General features: G+C 36.0%; 1 protein-coding gene across 1 annotated transcript in view; it reads left to right on the top strand.

The window, feature by feature from the left end:
* The window catches only part of TMEM131 (transmembrane protein 131), a 100,014-nt gene that overhangs the window by 49,934 nt on the left and 29,635 nt on the right, over positions 1 to 20,445 (top strand). Inside the window, exons 5-19 of the mRNA XM_061377888.1 lie at positions 91 to 214; positions 1,173 to 1,289; positions 2,170 to 2,292; positions 2,888 to 2,968; positions 5,076 to 5,226; positions 5,412 to 5,468; positions 6,459 to 6,520; positions 11,776 to 11,884; positions 13,323 to 13,431; positions 14,254 to 14,407; positions 14,510 to 14,680; positions 15,027 to 15,137; positions 15,225 to 15,359; positions 15,828 to 15,932; positions 17,283 to 17,369. Of these exons, the coding sequence (XP_061233872.1) occupies positions 91 to 214; positions 1,173 to 1,289; positions 2,170 to 2,292; positions 2,888 to 2,968; positions 5,076 to 5,226; positions 5,412 to 5,468; positions 6,459 to 6,520; positions 11,776 to 11,884; positions 13,323 to 13,431; positions 14,254 to 14,407; positions 14,510 to 14,680; positions 15,027 to 15,137; positions 15,225 to 15,359; positions 15,828 to 15,932; positions 17,283 to 17,369 (1,696 nt within the window). The remainder of the gene's footprint in view (positions 1 to 90; positions 215 to 1,172; positions 1,290 to 2,169; positions 2,293 to 2,887; positions 2,969 to 5,075; positions 5,227 to 5,411; positions 5,469 to 6,458; positions 6,521 to 11,775; positions 11,885 to 13,322; positions 13,432 to 14,253; positions 14,408 to 14,509; positions 14,681 to 15,026; positions 15,138 to 15,224; positions 15,360 to 15,827; positions 15,933 to 17,282; positions 17,370 to 20,445) is intronic.

Raw genomic sequence — 20,445 nt, forward strand, 5'->3', positions numbered from 1 at the left:
TATGTTCCTATGTGATTTAATGGGACAAAGCAGAGTGCTCCATTTTCTGGAATTCTAACACTTCAAAAATCTCTCTCTCTGTTTTGACAGGCCAGTTGGAATGCCAAAAATGGAAAAAGTTTACCTACATAACCCTAGCTCAGAAGAAACAATTACATTAGTATCAATATCTGCTACAACATCACATTTTCATGCATCATTTTTTCAAAATAGGGTAAGTTATTCCACTTTCTTAAAATTAGCTTTACCTTCCTCTCTCAAATGGGAGCTTGATTTCCCTTCTGTCTTTGGATAAGCTACTTACTGCAATAACCACATACCTAAAAGTTTTAAGATACTGCAGTTCTTGATCCCCTATCAGTTACTGAGCAAATTTGAACTGGGCACAGAAGCCCACACAGACCCTAATAGAAGAGAGGGAATGAAATATTGCACAGGGGTTCTGACTACACTGGAAGTGTAAATGGTAATTGACAGTTGAACAGCAAATCTCCATTGTTGCTGAAGCAACTGTGTACATTGCCTTAGAATGCATACAGGAACAAGCTGTTCTTAGTTTTTTTTCTCTGAAAATTGTTAGTGAGAAGGAGTCACTCCAAAGCACCTAAAACTCCTGCAATCTTGTTACAGGAACTTGGAACTTAAAAAAGCATGGTGTTAGCAGGGTTAACTTGTAACCACATTCCTGTCAGATACAGTTGCCTAGTTTCAGTTTTGTCTGCAGGGCCTGTGGCTCAGCAGGAGAGGCCATGTAAACACTGAAAAATGCAGGAAACCTATCTATAAGGAACCTATTTCACTTAAGTGTTATGGTAACTGCCTTTCTCCAGTGTTCTGTAAACTGTCGGTCTAAAATATATCCATGTTAATCTGAACTCTTAAGGTCAGAATTCAACATAAAGATACAATTAAATATGATCCCGCACTAGGTAACAGTTGTAACATGTTAGTATTTCTGTTATTTTTTTTACACATTTTTATTTGAAACTTCTACTTTTTTTTTTCTTTTCCAAATCTCCAGTAGACTTTCTAACTTCAGCTTTCCATAATGAACATATGGAGATCTTCTGTAGCACAAAAACTATTGTTCATCTGCAGGGTGGAATGTCTTCAATAATGTCTACTTATTCTTCTGCATGCTTTCTTTTATGTTGTTGTTTTTTTTTTTCCAGAAAATTCTTCCAGGAGGGAATACATCCTTTGATGTAGTTTTCCTTGCAAGAGTAGTGGGAAATGTAGAGAACACTTTATTTATTAACACTTCTAATCATGGGGTATTTACTTATCAGGTAAGAGAATGATACTCTTTCAGAAAGTGTGAATCAACCAGAGAAGTATCGTAGAGTCATAGAATGGTTTGGGTTGGAAAGGATGTTATGGCATGCTTAACCATCTAAATATATTTGCACAGTAGTGGGGGGAAATGGCAGGTGTTAATCAGCCTGGGTGAAGACATTTCCATCCCCGCTGCTTGCTGTAACACAGAGGTATACCTGTGTAAATATCTGTAGGGTAGTACTGCAAGACTGATTGATGAAACTATGTAGGATTTAAAATCTCAACAACTTTTTTGTTTGTGTGTGTTATTTTAGTGGCTCATTGCAGTGATCTAGTTCATTCTTTAGCTCTCTGCTTATCTGATCCAGAGACAAGACAATGTTATTCATGAAGCTGGCAAAAAATTACTTGAGATTCAGAAAGATAAACCAGACAGATGAGAGAGCCTGAAAAGTGAGAGAAATCCTCTTGTTGAAAGAATATGAGTCTTACCCTGGCAGTGTTTTGAAAACAACAACAAAAATGGGTAGTCCCATATGGATAGTCTGTTCTGTAACAGCATTGATTAAAGGATGTTTCACATCTTTTTAACCTTTAGCTGGTATGTAGTGTTTCAAAGTATCGGGGCGGGGGGGAGGGCAGGGAAGGTATTTTTTGACTTGCCATATTCTAAATATGTCAGTGTAAGGAAGCAGTAGCTGTGAGAAATACCCTCTAGGAGCAAACTAAGCCAGTTTATTAGCATGATGCTGGGTGTAAATGTTCAGTTAGAAGTATAGTCTAAAATTAATTGAAAAGAGTACTTGGTAGATTGCTAAAATCGGTGCACATCTGTTAGGCTCTGCAGCAGTTACCTACAGCTACTGAAGTTTGTTTCTTTTTCTGAATCAGGTGTTTGGGATTGGAGTACCGAACCCCTATCGATTGCGCCCGTTTATTGGGGCACGAGTTCCTGTAAATAGCAGTTTTTCTCCTATAATAAATATACATAACCCTCACAGTGAACCCTTGCAGGTGAGCCTAAGAGAAAAATCATTGAATGGTCTCTCATGTTTATAGTAATCAACTGAATTTTTGCTTATTTTGGTACTGCTTAAAATTCTGTTTGAACTTCGAAGCTATTTGAGGCTATGTCTTTCATGTTGTATGAAAGTTTTTCCCTATAAATACAAATCAGTTGTTGTAGAAATTGTAGACTGTGCTCCCAGATCTCTTAATTTGCTAAATTGGGGAGTTACTATGAAATTTCTGTTTCTAAAACTGTCGTAATTTTGCAAAATAAAGAAACTTCACTGGTAATAAAGAAAAATACTGAAGCAAAGTAAAATAGATCCTTTCCTTTTAATCCAGGCATGCCTCTTTGCTTCCTTCTGCTTGTTTTGCACAGCATAAGGTGTCTTTATGGACTACCTTAGTATGTGATGCTGACAAGCATTCGTATGTTAAAGGCAGGATTAATGTCTGTACATTCATTGTTAGAAGAGAATTAATAAGACACTCCAGTGGTCAAATAGTTGCTAAGTCATGCCATTATACATTGTAATACCTGATAACTGAAACAGGATCCCTTTGAAGTTGAGTGCTGACATTTTCCTGTTATCCACTTCAGGTTGTAGAAATGTATTCCAGTGGAGGTGATCTCCATTTAGAGCTTCCAACAGGCCAGCAAGGAGGTACAAGGAAGCTGTGGGTGAGTAGTCATCTCTTGCAGCATTTATTGTACTTGTTTGGGGAGGGCTTTTTTGACATGATTTTAGGTTTTGGTTTTTTTTTGCCACTTTTATTTCTTGTCATGTTATCGTTAAAAATACTCCATAAAAATTGAAATTATAGCAGGGTCTGTTAGTTGTCTGTTCTAGGAATTGAAGAAAAGTTTTAATTGAAAGAAGTGGTGTGTATTGAGCTGTGCTTTTTAGAAATGAATAAGATGATTCCCAGTAGAATAAGTGCACCTACCTGAGTGTTCAGGACAATGTAAGCTTTCTGATGGCCATAGATCATGACTCAAGAGTGGCCAGAAACTGTTCTGGAAAGTATTTCCACATGCATCCCCTGCAGCTACTCTTTACTCTCATGTCTGCTGCTGAGGACAGAGTAGTGGGTTGGATGGACTCAGTCTGGCCCATTAAATATGTTTCATTGTGTCTTCACTGAATGTATTTTTGAAGTATAACATACTGATACCTTTAGGTGAAATAAATTATAGAAGCACCTTGAAGGTAAAGCATTGGCTCCGTGCTTTATTATCACACCATTGGGAATTTCTAACTAGATACAAAACCTGTTTTGCTCATTAATTAGAATTATTCCTTTTTTTGGTGACTTTTTTTTTTTTTTTTGGTCTGGAGATACTTTAAAGTTACTGAGCTCTGAAACTTGTCTTTTGCTCACGTGTATCATTTCAGTCACTGACAGTTGCATCTGTTGTAATAAGTAAAGCCAAGATATTTCTAAGTGAGCTAAGAAGGACAATCACAAAACTTCCCGGCTTTGTCGGAGAAAATCCATGAGAATAGCAGTATCTTAGTTCTAAATACAAAAGTTGCAAACAAGTGAGTATGAATACAGAGTATGAGCATTTAAAAAATGCAGTGGAAAGAGTGAACAGATGCTGAGGTTTAGAAGGAAACATTAAAATAGATTTTAAAAAATTAAGATCCTAGTGTTTTGACACCATTTTAGTCAAATGGCATTGCTTCTAAAGAGAACCCCTTCCTTGTTGTCAAAAGAACTCCAGAGGAATGTTGAATTCTGTAGCAACTAGTAGGCGGAAACACCCAGATACATTATTGTATTGGCTATATCAAGAGCTGCACTTCAGTTAGAAAAAGCTGCTAAGTAGAAGAAATTATTTGAAATATGGTGATAACACGTCATCTAAAATTGTTTTGATGCCAAATATTTAGATGATTGGATTAAGCAGTCTGCATATGTAGGAGTAGTTTTGTAATCACTGTTCAAAGTCATTTCAGGGATCTGACAAACCTTGAATCCCTGGTTACACATATGGAAAAGACAAACCACAGCCTTTCAAACTTTTAATGAATGGCTGCATTATGTTGGGTCTGTGGATGAGTGTGAAAACAGAATTTAAAAGCTTCTTAGTTTAGGGATTTGCCAAGTAGTAGTGGTTGAAGCTAGTTAGTTTGATGTTCAACAGTTTTCAAAGAATACATCTATAGTCATTGTGCTATGGAAAATACAGCTTGACCTCCAGAATGGATGGATATAAGCTTCTACTACAGAAAGCCCAGAAGATGTATATAATATGATCAGCCCCTATATGGGTTATGCCCTGTCTAGTTTCCTTCAGCAAAAGCACAAAAAAAGAGAAGCTGTCAAATGAAATAACAGTTTCAGTTGACAGCTTCTATTGATACAAGGACTACTCATCAAATATTCCTACTTTCTGCCATATTTATTTGGATTTAAAATGGAAGTAGCTCCAAATTTCAAATTGAGGTTTTCATCTTCAAGTAAAAAACAAACAGAAAAATTCTGTCAATTTAGTCTGTTGTATTTGACCATGATTTTAATACATAAAATATAATCAAATAGGGTGTGAAAATCCTCTTGCATATGCCAATTTTTAATCAGCATCATATTAGGTGATTACAACTATCCTTACTAAATGTAATGGTAATTTTAATAACATGTAGCTAATGTCTTACTGGTATTGCAGGTTTTGCTCTTAATGCAATTATGCTGAATACTTCTATTGTAATTTTTGTGTGTGTGTGTGGCAGCTTTTTTCGTTATTATTGCTCTCTCATAGATGTGTTTTGATTATTTATCAGGAAATACCTCCATATGAAACAAAAGGAGTGATGAGAGCCAGCTTTTCTTCAAGAGAAGCAGATAATCATACAGCCTTCATTAGAATAAAAACGAATGCCTCAGACAGCACAGAATTTATCATTCTCCCTGTTGAAGTAGAAGTTACAACAGGTTTGTAGAAAAGTGGTTGGTTTTTTGTTGCTTGGGTTTGATTTTTTTTGTTTAGCTGTTTTGTTGGGGTTTGGGTGGTTTTGGTTTTAGTTATTCAGCTTAATTAACTTTCGAGTTAATTAAGTATATCAAGTATAACAAGAAAATTGTAACTTTTCTTTTTTTTTGTTTCTTCTTTCTTAAAGCACCAGGAATCTATTCATCAACAGAAATGCTAGATTTTGGTACACTACGAACACAAGGTAAACTATGCTTTAGTTCTCAAAGTATTTGTAAGGAACAGGGTGGGGAGGAGAAAGCCCTGTTACCTTTGTGCTGTTTAGGGCTGCCTCTGGCAAAGTCAGCAAACTTTTAAATGCTTTTTAAAAGCCAGAGTTTCAAGAGCTGGATAACAGTGTTAGAATAGTGCACAAATGTATTCTTCTGCAAGTATACTTGAGATGTGTACAAACAAGCAGTAGCTTGCACATCCAGTTGTAAGTCTAGTAATAACATTAGTCTTACACAGTTGCACATGGTTTAAACGGAAAACCATTGTCAGTTTACTTAATTTGTGAACTTTTTTCAAAGATTGCTTTACCTATGCTTAAGTTTAAATAATTTTCAGACACAGGAATAGTGAAAGTTTGTGAACTGAATCAAATTTCTTATGATAAGATCTTCCGGTTTCTTGAAGTGTTACAAACATTTGTGATTAACATTTTACATTTAAAATTAATTTTACTTAATAAAACTAAATATGTATGTATGTGGCAGAAAGTGGAAAAGCTGAAGATACCTTTTGAAACTGTAAAAGGGACTCATTACCAAAGAAAAACACTATGTATCTTCTTTCAGCTGAAAAAAAGGTAGCTTCTGAAGTACTTCTTCTTGCAACTTAACATGTAAAAATTTTTAAGTAAGATTAGTTTCTGCTGAGTATTGGTGCATCTGGCAAAATCATTCATTGTAGTGTTTTTTACCCGTATTTGTATATTTGAATTTAGAATTATTTGTTCATTCCTTAATGTGTTAGAAATATAAATGGTTAGCTGAAGCATATAATACCTATCAATACACCAAAATGCAGCTTTGTCATTCTTGAGACTAGCTATTTTGGTTGTACTGTCATGTTAGTCTAACTTTTTAACACTGAACAACAGATTTATGAGAAACCAGCTAGTATATTTGACTTTGTATGAAGTTATGTTAAAATACCCTAATAGCCACGTGTGGTTTTTGTTCTTTAACAGATCTGCCAAAAATTTTAAATCTGCATTTATTAAATTCAGGAACAAAAGATGTGCCAATTACAGTAAGTTTTATTTCCTTTCCATTTGAATTTTTCTGCTTGAATTTACTTTCTCTTAAAAACTGATCATTCACAGGTTCACCATGTAAGGTTCAGAATTGGAAGATAGGTCATGTGTGACTGAAAATGTAATTTAGTAGTAAGCCAAATAATCTATATGCACGGTAAAATACATTTTTTTTCATACCTTTCTTCAAATGGCTGTTCTGGCATTTGTGGGTTGTGCTTGTAATACCTAAGGCTGCGGAAGCTTTTATACGTGAGAACTTTAACTCCTGTTCGGTGAGTGAGAGATGAATGCAGAGTCTGTGGGATTCTTTGTCCTCCTCACACACTCCCATGAGAGTGTATAAAGTGATTGCCCAACGTTATGTTTTAAAATGAGCAAGGAGTAGCTTTCAAGAGCAGACTGTAAAGTACCTTTGTTTTCTTGAGGTTATCTGCTCTGTAGCTTGAAATAAGAAAGGACTGCAGACACTCTAGAGCCCTTTCCAGTGAGATCGCTGCAGCTGCACATCTAATGCAGACAGCTTCAGAATTCTAGGCTTTGGATTTTCTACTTTCTGTTTCTATTACAGAATTTTGGCCCTAGTCTGGTAGTCTGCCTTTCTTCATTCATACCTTTTTCCTGTGTCATTTTTCTCATTGCCCACTATTTTTCTCACTTCTTCCTTTCCTGTCTTCCTTTTTTTTCCAGATTTAGTTGTATAGCTAGCTATACCTTGTCCCAGTGCACTTCAGAAAATGTTGAAGTGTTGAAACCAGGAGAGCCTGAAGAATGACTAAAGGATTGGCAAAAGTTTCTTACTGAGCTCTTGGAGAACATGTCTGTGTTTCTAAAGCTTATAGCTGTAACTGTAGGGAAGGGTATTTTAATAGAAGAAGTCTAATAAAAACAATAAAGTAGTAGAAACTGAGGCTAGATGAATTTAAACTAGAAACAGCACACTCTTTTAGTAATGAGGATAACTTGCCACTGTGATACTAGTCCATTGCAATGCTTGCTAAGTTGTTCCTTACTAATAATTTTCAAGTGGAGAGAAACTTGCAGTGTAACACAAACAGAATTTACTTCATCAAAGTTCTAATGCGTATGGCATTAGTGAGGTCAGATGATCCTGTAAGGTCTTTTGTGGCCATTCACGAAGGGTTTTTAATGGAGAAAAAAAAAAGCTCCTGTATATGATTTTTACGGTTAGAGAGTTGGTAAATTCCTTATTTTTCCATCTGTCTGGTGTCCTATGTCATGTCCATCTTAGGTTTGCCAGGGTTTTGCACAAGAATGGGATTTTGTGGGTTATATTTTGTTTTGTTGTGTTGTGGTTTGTGTTTTGGTTTTTTGGGTGGATTTTTTTTTGTTGGCTGTGGGTTTGGTTTTTTTTTTGTGGTTATGTTCCTGTGGTATTTTTCCCCCCTAAAATGTGTAGTACTTCCGGAGTGCAAATAACTAAGTTCAAACCATCAGTATCACTTCTAATGTAACATAGCGTGTAATTCGTACTCCCCTATTTAAAAACCCAACTACCCAGGTTTTTTTTAAGCTATGGTCTTTGAACCACAGACTGCAGTCTGGCTGTCATTTGATAACCATTATACATGTAATGACAGAACTTTTCCAGGTGAATTATTCTTTTTCTGTCTATCAAAGCAGTAAATGTGGTGCAGATAAGGCTCAGATATGATGTATTTTTAGTGTGCCACATATGGGACATCAAGTCAATTGCTCTTCTCATTAAGATACAACTTTGTTGTAAGTTTGTAACCTTCCTAGCATTTGAAGCACTGTGATGGTATGAATTTCTGCTGCTGTGCCAATCAGGGAATTAGAAAGTGCTAAACAAGGGTGAAGAATTTTTGGAAGGAGCCTGGTTAGTAGCTTATTTCTAGGAAAGGTTGAGAAATTGATTTCTGACCCTTTAGAGTTAGGGTTTAAAAGCAGTGGGACAAAGCTCTGTGACAAATTTCATCTTAATGTCAGAAGAAAAGGCCAAGGCTATATTTAGCATATATTTAAGCTGGGTACTGGAGGAACTAAATATCGTCAGGTCATCTGTGTATGAGAGACTGCTAATACTGTTGCTGGACTTGCAGTTGTAGTTGTTCTGCTGTTAAATAGTTACTCATGCTGTGGTCCAGCAAATTGGTGGAGGAAAATAAGAGCAAGTCACTCAAATTGCTTTTTTTTTTGAGTTCTAAAACTCTTAAAAAATACCCAAACTTTTTAAAGTGCATTTTGTAGGTTTCACCATTGTTAGGGAGAATCATGTTTATTCATGACTCGATGAACTGCTGCAGCATGGATGAATGTGCTGCAGTAATTAGGCCATGTTGTCAAAAGTCTAGTAAATATAGATTGTTGAGCACTTTATATCTTCTCTAGTATGAAAATCTTGTATTTGCTTAGGGCAGTTTAAGCCCATTTGACTATTAAAAGCTAAGGCACACTTCAAAATTTGAGGTCCTGAATCATAAGACCCAGGAACTTCAGGACAGCCATGTATTGAAGCTGAGTTCTTTTGATTTGAAAAAAGTGTTTGTGTAAGAAGGTATTCACATAAATCTGTCACAATTCACATACTTCAGAGTAGATTTTTTATGTCTCTTCATCAGCCTGCAAGAAGTAGTTTACTTCTGCATTGTGTTTTCAGTCTGCATGCGTCTCAAAGTTACCAAGTGAAAGTTACCTTGAAGGATTAAAATCTAGGAGGTAGTGGCTGTTCTAAATTGTGCTTTATGGTGAAAATGAGCTTTAGTTAGTTAGGTGTGTCCCGTTTAAACTGAAGGCTAAGTTATTACTGACAAAATAATTGTCTGTAAAAGCAAATAAAACCATACAGAGGTGATTCTGACACAAACGGAATCAGCCTTAGCCTGCTGCCTGTAGCCACAGGGCTTTTTTCCTCTTGCAACAGGGCAGCTGTGTCTTTACTATCTGTAAAGCAGAAGTCTACAGCCTGCTCAGTCTTTAGAGCAGCATGCTAGCTGTGCAAGACAAAACTACTTTCAGAGGCCTGCTGACAGGTAAACAGTATGGATGAACATGTGCCATTCAACCCATACTCTTCTCCTATTTAGTTTATTAGAATAGGTGTAGTCTGAAAGTCCTTAAACCTTTGAAGTCTTTCCCAGTAACTGCTGCAATAGCACAAGGCTTTCTTTCCCTTCGCTGTTCTCCAAGATCATTTAAATTCATAATTTTACGGTTTTATGCTAAATATTGACTGCATCTTCATACAGCAGGGTCAGGAGTTTTGACTGGGATGCACTCCGTGGGAGAGTCAGATGTTACTGAAGTGTACCTGTTTTAAATCCTTCTTCCCCACAGATGTTGCTGTTAGGAGATTTTCTGAGAGAATTGATGGTATTAAATTCTTCATGGAACTTGTTTTGCCTGTAGCCTCATGACCTGTTCACATCTGATAATTCTTAAGGCACATCTCAGGACAGATTTTGCTTGGGCTTTATTTGATATAGGTTAAAATTTGGGGAAAGTGAAGTTGAAAGGATTCTTAAGGATGTTTGTTTTACTTTTAGTTGTCTTAATTCTGTATTTCTTTTTATAGCATGCAGTCAGGCAGCAAATGAGAAATGTGCATGGTACAGTTACGAAATTTTCAACAAAACAGTGTAAATTCCTTCCTTAACTAAATTCATTAGCTGTAGACGTTTTGGATAAATACATCTAGGATGTTACACTTGTGGTTTAAGTGAAACCTGCCAGGTTTCTGGCAACAGGCTGTCCTTGTGAGTATTTTCAATTTGATTTACTAAATGAAATCAGCATTATTTCAAACTTCAATAATCAAATAGCAGGCTTTTGCATGAAAAGAGCTAGAAATGTTATGCTTTCTGCTATGCAAAAGTTGAGAACTTGATTGCAGCTTTGGTTTAATCTGTTTTAAGAGCTTTTATTTTTAAAGATACCTCAAGGTCTCAGATACATAGCTTGGATTTTCATTAGAAGAAAATGGTGATAATTATGAACTGCCTCATTAAGAGAAATAGCAAATATTTGCGCTATGTATATGCAGATGGCTGGCAAAGGTTAGTGCTATAAATCCAAAATACAGAACTTCTGGTTGAGCTAACAGAGATTATTCATTAGCTGCAGGAGCAGTGCTGCTGGTTTCCTCTAAGGATCATGTGGTCTGCAGAACTGAATTATGTATGCATGATTTTATGGCTTTAATTTACAATCAAGGACAGCTTAAAGAACTGTTACTGGTTTGTGTCACTAGCTTTCCCCTTGCTTCTTTCTCACCAAGAAGGGCTCAGTTGCTTATGAGGTAGGTGCTAAATCTCTGTAGCCCAGAGTAAGGTAAACCAGCGCTCATTTTAGTTTCCCTAATACAGCATCCTGTAATTTGTGGCAGCTTAACAGCTGCTGCATAAGCAACTGAGCTGTTCTTACACAGAAGACATCTGGGGAGGAGAAGTCATGGCAGCCATCCTAATTTTAAGCAAAACAAGAACAAGAGTATTTAAATGCTCTGTGCCCAGATTCTCTCCATGGAATCTAGATATTTTGCTAGTGCTCTGTATAGAGTTTTCAAATGTTGACATGGAATCCATAATCATGCTGCGTGGTTATGAGTATCTCTACAAATCATCTCTGCCTGATAACTGACACAATTGCTATTCTAGTAATGGCCGATTTACCTTTTTCATTTAGTTTAAAACAGTAATCCTCAGACACAAAAGGTGATCTTGTAAAGTGTTGGTATAGAATGAGTGCCATCTCAGATTTGCAAAACCATTCTCTATGCAGTTTGGTGGGGTTTGGGGGCTTGGGTTTTTTTTTAGTGTGGCAGCTCTGCAGACAGCATGGGATCAGAGACAAGGTAGATGTCTGTATCAGCACTAGTAATTACCCAAGTTAAGAACTTTGTTAATGTGTGCACCAGAAGCAAATAGTCTAGCTAGTGTAACCCTGCAGCATTAAGACAAAAAAACAAATACTAATTTAAATAAAGCTTGTTTTCTATTTTATTAAGATATTTCTGGCTATATTCTCATTTCATCCTGCATTCCCAAGCAGAACTCTGTTGCCCACTTTACTGCATACAGACTGAGTAATTTGCAGAACTTGAAAGAAGTTTGAAAGCCTCTTATAATGTTGCTTTATTATAGGAAAGACAGGCCTGTAGGAACTCAGCCAAAACTAGTTGCAGTTGTATCACTTTGAAGGATATGCGAAGGCTTTATAGTGTGTTAATGATGATAAATTTACAGGTGCTTCATATTTTGGTTGTTTGCAGAGTGTTAGACCTACACCACAGAATGAAGCTATTACAGTACATTTCAAGCCAGTTACGTTAAAAGCCTCTGAAAGTAAATATACCAAAGTTGCAAGTATTAGCTTTGATGGTAAGTACTACTTCTGTTGTCTTAGAACTTTTCAAATGATTCTTAAAACTTGTTGAAATGTCATGAATTATTTTCATTCCCTTAACAAAATGTTATTTATAATTTTGAGAAAGGAAATGGAATTTTCCTACCTGAAAAAAGCTTACAGTTCTTCTGCCTTCAGTTATATCTGAAGGGATTGTCTGATCATAATCAGCAGGCAACTTAGACTGGTAAATACTGGTAAGAAGAGAAGGAATTCTTAATTCTTCTATTAAAAAAATTTCTCTATTTTTAAAAATAATGAGCATTTTTTTTATGTTAAGACACTGATTATTTAAAATACAATATTAGTCTAAATAGGGATTTAGTTTTGAGAAATCAAACCAGGATGTGTTCCTCACAGTAATGCATATTGGAAGAGATTGCCCTTTGATCCTTATGAAGTTTAAAAAAGAATCCAAAATCTTATTTCTAAATTTTATGATGGAATGCCCATGGAAAAAAAGCTCTGTCGTGCTCTTGAGAACCATACTGTGAAAGCTGGCTTATTTTATTTTGCTATCTTGAATTCATGTTTAAGAAAAAGGGAGGTGAAGGTGGAAAAACCTTTTACTGGTACCTTTTCTACAAAAATATGTTATGCATGTTGATACTGACTTTCACTTATCTTCATGGAAGAAGTGTTGTGTCATTTTCCTCCTGTATAGTGTGAGTTTAAAACACTATGCTGACCTTTTCTAGGAAAGGGACCTCCATTTTTATAGGTGTTCTAATTAGCTGTCATAATGATGTTACTGCTTCAGGGTATTTGTTAGTGCTGTAAGTTTTTCTGCCTGGACTGCTCAAAAATGGAAGTTTATAGATGGCAATGTTTTCATTTCAGACATAATTTTAGAAGTTGTATGGATAAGGAGGAGCTTGTGTACATGGATTCCAATTGTATTTATCTAAAGTTTAGTATGTCTTTGATTTCTTTGTAATTAAAATGCCCTTCCCAAAGTCCTGCTCATCTGGTAGCTCTAAGTAAGGAGCCCGTTCATCTCAAGTTTATGTTAGCAGAGGTATATTTCATACCCTTAAGTGGGGAATTCAGCTCACCTGGGATCTGAGTTATGCTCTGGACATAGCATCATAGAATCATATGTCCAAGTTGCATATTTTACAGAAACAAACAGGCTTTGCTATCATAGATAAGCTTGCTTACTTACTCAGGCAGATCAGCTAACTGGTGTTAAAGGGGAGGAGTTCAGAACTCCGATCTCCTACTTCCTAGACTTACTCCATGTCAGTTGCATACTGAAATTTCCTCAAGAGCCATTTTTCTCTTTCTGTGCTAGCTTTGTGCTTTTATTCTTCTACCCATGCTGGTCTAACCTAATGGATTTTTGGTTTGGGGTTTGTTTTTTTTTTGTTTCTTGTCTGCTTTGACAAACTTCTTATATTCTTACATGTACAGCATCAAAAGCAAAAAAGGCATCACAGTCTTCTGGGAAAATAACTGTTAAAGCAAAAGAGAAGAGCTACTCTAAACTTGAAATACCGTATCAAGCAGAAGTGCTGGATGGGTAAGATTACAGTAATTGAGCATAGTCCAAAAACTGAATGCTGTATGTTAGCAGATGTAGCAGGGAATCTAGCCATTTAAGGGAGAGAGGGGATCTAAAGAATGAATACCCAGGTTTTCTAAATCTGGAGCTCCTTTAGAAGAGCAATTACTTGTTTGGATTTTTCAGGTTTTACGCTAGAAGGTGAGGTAGTCTTAGTTTAATGCATAAGCTAGTTTCAAGGCTTGGGTTCAGAGTGACTTTAGTGAGTTGTTTTTTCAGAGCAGTTTAAGGCTGCAGGTGGGACAGTTTCAAAATGTAGTATTGGAAATTTTTCCAGTTTTGCAATTGCTGTTCTATCACTTTATGAAATAAGGGTGAAGAAAATAGTTTCAATCAAAAAAGAATTGTCAGGGCTGCCTTATTTTTGATATTTATTTACGAAGTGTGGCAAAGTTGACTTGTAAGATATTGATGAAATCCAGTGTGCAACTTTGTCAACAGAACCGACAGAGTATTTTAAAGGCAAACAAACTAAACCTTACTTGTCAAAATTTCTGTGTTGCAGATGGCTGATTTGGTTAATAAGGAATATGCATGATTTGCAGACTATCTTAATACTTAAACACTTGTTTTTATTCTTCTTAATATGCTGATGTATTTTTCTTATCTTGTTTGAATTCCCGAATGATCAATGTACCTGTAATGCTAATATAGCTTCAGCATGCAGTGGGATATGTACCTTTTTTGCTGTTTTATTAATTGAATTTTAGTCTTTTGTGCAAGAAAAACATTGCATGTTTGAGGAAATCCTTCATTTTTCTCTACTGTTTTTTTGAATAGATATTTAGGATTTGATCATGCTGCCACACTGTTTCACATCCGTGACAGTGCTGCTGATTCCGTGGAAAGACTGATCTATCTAACAAACACATTCAGTTTTGCAGTCCTTATACATGATGTTGTGCTACCAGAAGAAGCAAAACCAATGTTTAAAGTAAGCCCCATTTCAGTGAACATTTTTTACCTAATAGTAAATATTTAAATGTGCTGCACTTTGTTAAATTGTAACATGGATCTTCATTGTTCACTGATCTAGGTGCAGAACTTCAGTAAACCGGTCTTAATTCCACCTAATGAATCCAGATATATTTTTACACTTCATTTTATGCCTTCCACATCATCTGTTCATATAGATAATAATATTTTACTTATCACCAATGCTTCTAAATTTCACCTACCTGTCAGAGCATACACAGGATTTTTAGATGTAAGTATTTTCCATTTTTCTTTTCTGTAGGTATTTTAGTCTAATTAGAGGCAGACTTTATAGGACTGTTTTAATTCTTTGTTCTATTTCTATGGGAGGATGGGGTTTTTAATTGCAAAATGATTTTACCAATCGTTTACCAAAAATAATTTTCCTCAAACAGCTTTGGTTACTGCTGAAAAATTCTTCATTTGTTCCCTTTAGTTTTACATACACAATGTACAGGATTTTGGGATTGTCCCAGTACTGCTGTATTAGATCTATTAATGCATTTGTTAATGAGCTTAGTGTTTGAGCACATTTTTCTATTTAGCTTATGCTAGAATTCCTTTATCACTTTTTCTAGTACTTTGTACTGTCTCCAAAAACTGAGGAACGGTTTATAGATTTTGGCATATTGAGTGCAACAGAAGCTACGAGCATTTTATTTGCAGTCATCAACAGCAATCCAATAGAGGTAAGGATGGATTTATTTTTAGTTTGCTGTTTAAAAAAATCTACGTCAGTGTTGTTACTGAAAACACTCCCTTTTGTTCTTTTTAAGCTGGCTATAAAAAGTTGGCATATTATAGGGGATGGTTTGGCCATAGAACTTCTGACCACTGAAAAGGGAAACAGAACAACAATAATTGCAAACCACCATGAGCTACAAAATGCTAGTGCATCTGATCAGTCTTCAGTAAGTAATCCTTTGAATCATTCCTTAAAACTAGATTTAGGAGGGGGGGAAATAAACACAGATCTCCACAACTGCTTGTAGCTTTGTTTTATCAGGGGAGGGAGGATATGAATTCTTAATTTTTGTCTGAATTTGACTATGCTAAAACATGTAGAATTTTAATGATTTATTTTTAGGAAGCAATATTATGTTCAGCTTGGTTGGATTTTGAAAGGGGAAGCCTCAGAAACAGTAACTTTAATACCCTCGGATGATGCTCATCATTTATCTGGGAGGAGTAGAATTTATCACCTCAAGGAATCGATAATTTTTGTGCTAGTATCTCACATGTTTGAATTTTTTTTTTTACCACTGACAGTTATTTCAGTTGGATTTTGATTCACTTAAAAGAAATAAGGTGATGTTGGGTATGGGTTTTAGTGAATTTTCTTTCCGTTTAATGAAATACTCTTTTTCTACTGTTTACAGGTGATACTGGCATCGGGTTATTATGCCGTGTTTAGAGTAAAACTAATAGCAAAAGAACTTGAAGGAATTCATGATGGAGCTGTACAAATCACGACAGATTATGAGGTATATTGGTTGTATATTCATGAGCATTGCTCATATGATTTTTAAGTGCCCAGTTTGTAGATGTGAAGTTTTAAGACTTGTATTAGTGAACAAATTGCAATATAGAGAGAAGTTTAGGTTGAAAGAAACCTCTGGAGATCATGTTATCTTTGCGAGTTAACCTCGTATCAAACAACAGTAATTCTACTTATGCTGTGTCTTCTCTGAAGGAATAAAGAATGATATTCATTATGATTTTCATCTGGCTTTCAGAAATATTCATTTAAATCTGACCCAGTGTTTTGAGGCATGGGTTCATCAATGACTTGACACATGCTCAAAGCATCAATGCATGGATCTTTTGGCATAACACATGCTGACAATGTACTTTTGGGTACGTTATCATTTACTGAAATTGAGATATAATTTCAGAGGGTTTTTTTATGTCAAAACCCAATGTGAAAGTTGTTTGGAGAAATTGCAGTTTGATGACAGTTGATAAAACAGAGTCCTTACACTAACATTAATAGGGGAGAGAAGAACAACTAGTAAATATTCGACTTTTTATGCCTTCCTTGTTAATAAATTATTTTGCAAAAGGAAGATTCTAATACATAACGGAGTCTGTATTAAATATCTCTTGAGTGATACAGGTAGGAGAAAAAAAAATGACATGACTTATGAAGTCAGAAAACTATGTAACTTATTGTATGGTTCTGATGAAGCTACAAAAAAGGGGAAATTCCCAATTTCTGCCAGTTAGCTGTGATTTTTAAGTTTTTGTTTTTTTTTAAATATGCTCATACAGGTATGTGACCCTTCAGTTGTAGAATCTGCATAAGCTATATTTATATAGCTTTATATATATATATGTATGTATGATATATAAATATAGCTTTAATAATACACAGAAAGGATCTCATTGCCATCCCTTTCACTCTCCTTTTTTCTAAGCCTACATCTATTTTGCAGTCTTACCATGACTACTTACGTTGTCTTCTTTACTTATACTCATTTAGTTTAAAGATGTTATCCTCCTGTGTTCCAACAAAGTAAGCCCCATTCAAGTGAGACCTATATAATGCCCCACTGGGGAGCTTCTGTTTTAACTGTGCTTTTGTTTTTTGTATAGAATGGTGCTAAGTATAACTGAGCAAAAGTGTGCCTCCTGGTGATATGAAGTGACTGTTCTGAATATGATGATGGATTGAAATCACATCTTCATGTTCTAAATGTGTATATAAACCTAGACTGCAAAAATTGTAGAATTTCAGGGGTTTGTTATTCTGTGCAGTTTAAAAGTGGAAGAGATGTTTAAAGGCTGAAATTCAAATATTTTTTTTCTAAACTAATTTATTATTTTTTCCCCAGATTTTAACCATACCAGTGAAGGCAGTGATTGCTGTAGGCTCACTGGTCTGCTCCCCCAAACATGTTTTTCTTCCACCTTCTTTTCCGGTAAGAGGGTTGGGTCATAACATTTCATGTTTCCTTGCTGTGTTCTTATGTATCTGTTCTCTTCAAGAGAAACCACTGTCTTGAGTTGTTTCATGCCAGATTGCTGGAACGATTGTGCTACTGAACTGTTATGGTTCAGTTTGTCATTAGTTTTGGTTGGTTTTTTGGTTCGGTTTGTTTGGTTTTTTTTATTCCCCCCCAACATGAGCTGTCCCTACGTCTTCTCTACTGTCTATTTGAATGGGATTGTGGAATACTGATATGATCCCAAACTTGATTTCTTTGCAGCTTCATTCTGACATAGCTGAGGTCACAGGTTATTAATATTTTGTGTTATTTAGCACCAAGAGTAGGAGAGAAATTAAATTGCACAAATGCATTTTTCAAATTCAGGTGTAATACCAAAGACAACAAAGTCAGTTAATTAACTGGTGTCTTAGTATAAGAAGTCCTTGGTCTCTGTGGAAGTATTACTGTAGTCCTTCCACTCTGAAAGCAGATCTCTTGAGGGTGCATGGTAAAGTACATGAACAAGAAATCAAGCAAGCCATGTGGGTCTGCAGCTCTCTGCCAAAATATGTAATGGTTATTTTCATGCCTGCTCCTGCAGTAGTGTTTATTCAGTGAGTGCTGAAAGCAGCTTCTTTGCTCAGGGCTACAGATGCAGGCAGTAAGTTATTAACCAGATAATACTTGTTCTCACTTGGCATTCAGAATAACCATAGAAGCATAGGCAGTCAAGGTATATTGACTTTGCAGCTGGTATTTCATTGAAGTCTGAACTTTGTGACTTTCTGATTAGTGGGGAATGTAATATGATAGAAAATCATAGGGAAAATAATAGGAAAATCAACAGATTGAAAACTGGGGGGAGAGAGGGAAGTAGCAAAAAGAGATGGCACTTTTCTGAAAGGATAAAACTAACGCCATGCATGATGGAAATGGATTTTGCTTCCTCTCTGGCCTGCATAGTCTGTCTGTTGTAGAGCACCCTGTTCTCACCTCCTCTTCCAGTAGCTCCTCAGTATGTCCTGCTTATCTTACAATTTGTGCACTCTCAGATAGTAATTTTTTACTAGCACTTTACTAAATGCTTTACCTCATGTCTAGTAGATAAATGGTAATTTTTTGACAAAGTAACACACTAATCTCATCGGAGGGAGATAGGTCAGACAGCAGAACTTCAGTAAATCGTCGCTGCATTTGCCCCATTATCTCCCTTCTGTGCTTCCGCTTCGCAGTTTGTTCTGAAGTCTTTTGCTACTCTCAAGATCAAATGTTCATGCCCACAGTTGCAAAGATCGCTTGTTCTTTTTTATCTTGAGGAACTGTGTTTTCTCTTTGACTATATGGCCTTACCATTATACGAATATTTATTGCACTGACTACTGTATCTGTAACCTGATCTATGAGTTGCTTGATAAGCCTTTCATAAACTGAAATAACTTAAAAGTCTGTTTCCCTTTCACTAAAAAGAGAACAATTTCTATGTTCTGTATCCTAATTTATATATCCTGATTCCTGGCAAAATCATTGTGCCTCTTGAATGCCACATGAAAATACTTTGTTCCATGTTGGGCCACAAGGAAGTAATTTTATTTAAATCTTTGCTTTATTTTGATCTAACTGGAATTGCTGAAGAGCTTCTCAGTGTATCTTAGTATATGCCCAAGGTCTTGGTCAGCTTGATTGTTTTGTTTTGTTTTGACAGGTACTACTACTTAGAGCACCTGTTTCTCAGCCCCTAAGCCATAGCTGTCGTCATTCTTTCTCATCCCCAGACTGCTGTGGTTTTTATTGGTTTCATGCTCTTTTCTAGTAGTTTGCACATTATTATTCATTCGGGGACCTTTGGCTTCCAGTATTTTGTTTGGGGGTATAGATTCAGATGTAATTATCACCTTTGACAAGATTGTGGACTGTTTTCTTTGTTTAAGCCCCAAGCTTTTCAAGAGCAGTCAGCTTCACTTACTACTTATGAGCTCTTTTGATATTTGACATTGACAGCAGTCTTCTTTTTTCTTACATTCATTTAAAACTAAACTTGTGATCGCTGAATTCATGATACTCTTACATGTAGTTGTTTTGTAATGCATCCATTACTTATGACAATAAGCCTAAAATAGCATCAGTTCTTGTTTCAGTGTTGGAAGAGGCATTTGACAGCTATAAGGTCCAGGAATAACTAGGCACTACAATTTCAGTAACACTTGATTTCAGTTTGTACCTGGGATGTAATCCTCTTGCAGCTGCCCAGTTCGCAGTGCTGGCTTTATAATTTTAGTGTATTTGCACCTAAGTGTGATTCCTGGTATTCTGTCAAAGTCTGTCAGCAGTACACTGACAGTGTATACAGGCCATGTAAAGAGCAGTGTCTTGACTTAAACAGATCTTAACTGCACTGACTTGTGCTTTATAATGGCATTTTTAGTTCACAGCGCTACCTCTCAACTCTTCCCTGATCAAAACTCATCTTTGAGGACCTGTATGTTAAGTAGCTTTGTTCTGGTTTTCTTATTACTGATGGGTAAGGACTTCCCTTATGTGTTGTATCATGTCTAAAAGCTGCATAAGAGCCTTAGTAAAATACTGTTGATTTATGGTCCCGAGTTTTGCATTTCCATTGTTTGGTTTGGTTTGCTTTTTATTTATTGTTTACTCTCTACTTGTCAGGGTTTGGTTTTGAGATTAGGTGAAAAACATGGCCATGGAATCATGGATTTACAAGTGGGAGCAGGAGAGAGCTTGCGCATTGTAATGTTCCTGATCATGACGAACAATTAAACTACGTGTTTTATGGGAGTGAGGAAGAGGGTTTTACCTGTCTTCTTAAATGCCCTCGGTCACCTGTAGTGTTTGTAACTGTAGCGTCACTACTAAAATTCCCTTCAGGTTCTTTCTAAATACCAACAACTATGTACTGGATCTCTTACAAGAAGCTTGTTTCCCTTTTGTAATAGGAGGCTCAGAAACCAGAAGTTTTTTTTTGCCATTCCTCTTCTGCTGTTTTTTAACATGATTTGATTAAGCAGAACTCATGTTGCAGCTCTTTGAGACACTTAAGGTGTACTTAATT

The sequence above is a fragment of the Neopsephotus bourkii genome, unplaced genomic scaffold (genome assembly GCF_033783945.1).
Source record: "Neopsephotus bourkii isolate Nb327-2 ecotype Australia unplaced genomic scaffold, CSIRO-AGI_Nbou_v1 NB_1760, whole genome shotgun sequence".
In the NCBI taxonomy this organism is placed as follows: Eukaryota; Metazoa; Chordata; class Aves; order Psittaciformes; family Psittacidae; genus Neopsephotus; species Neopsephotus bourkii.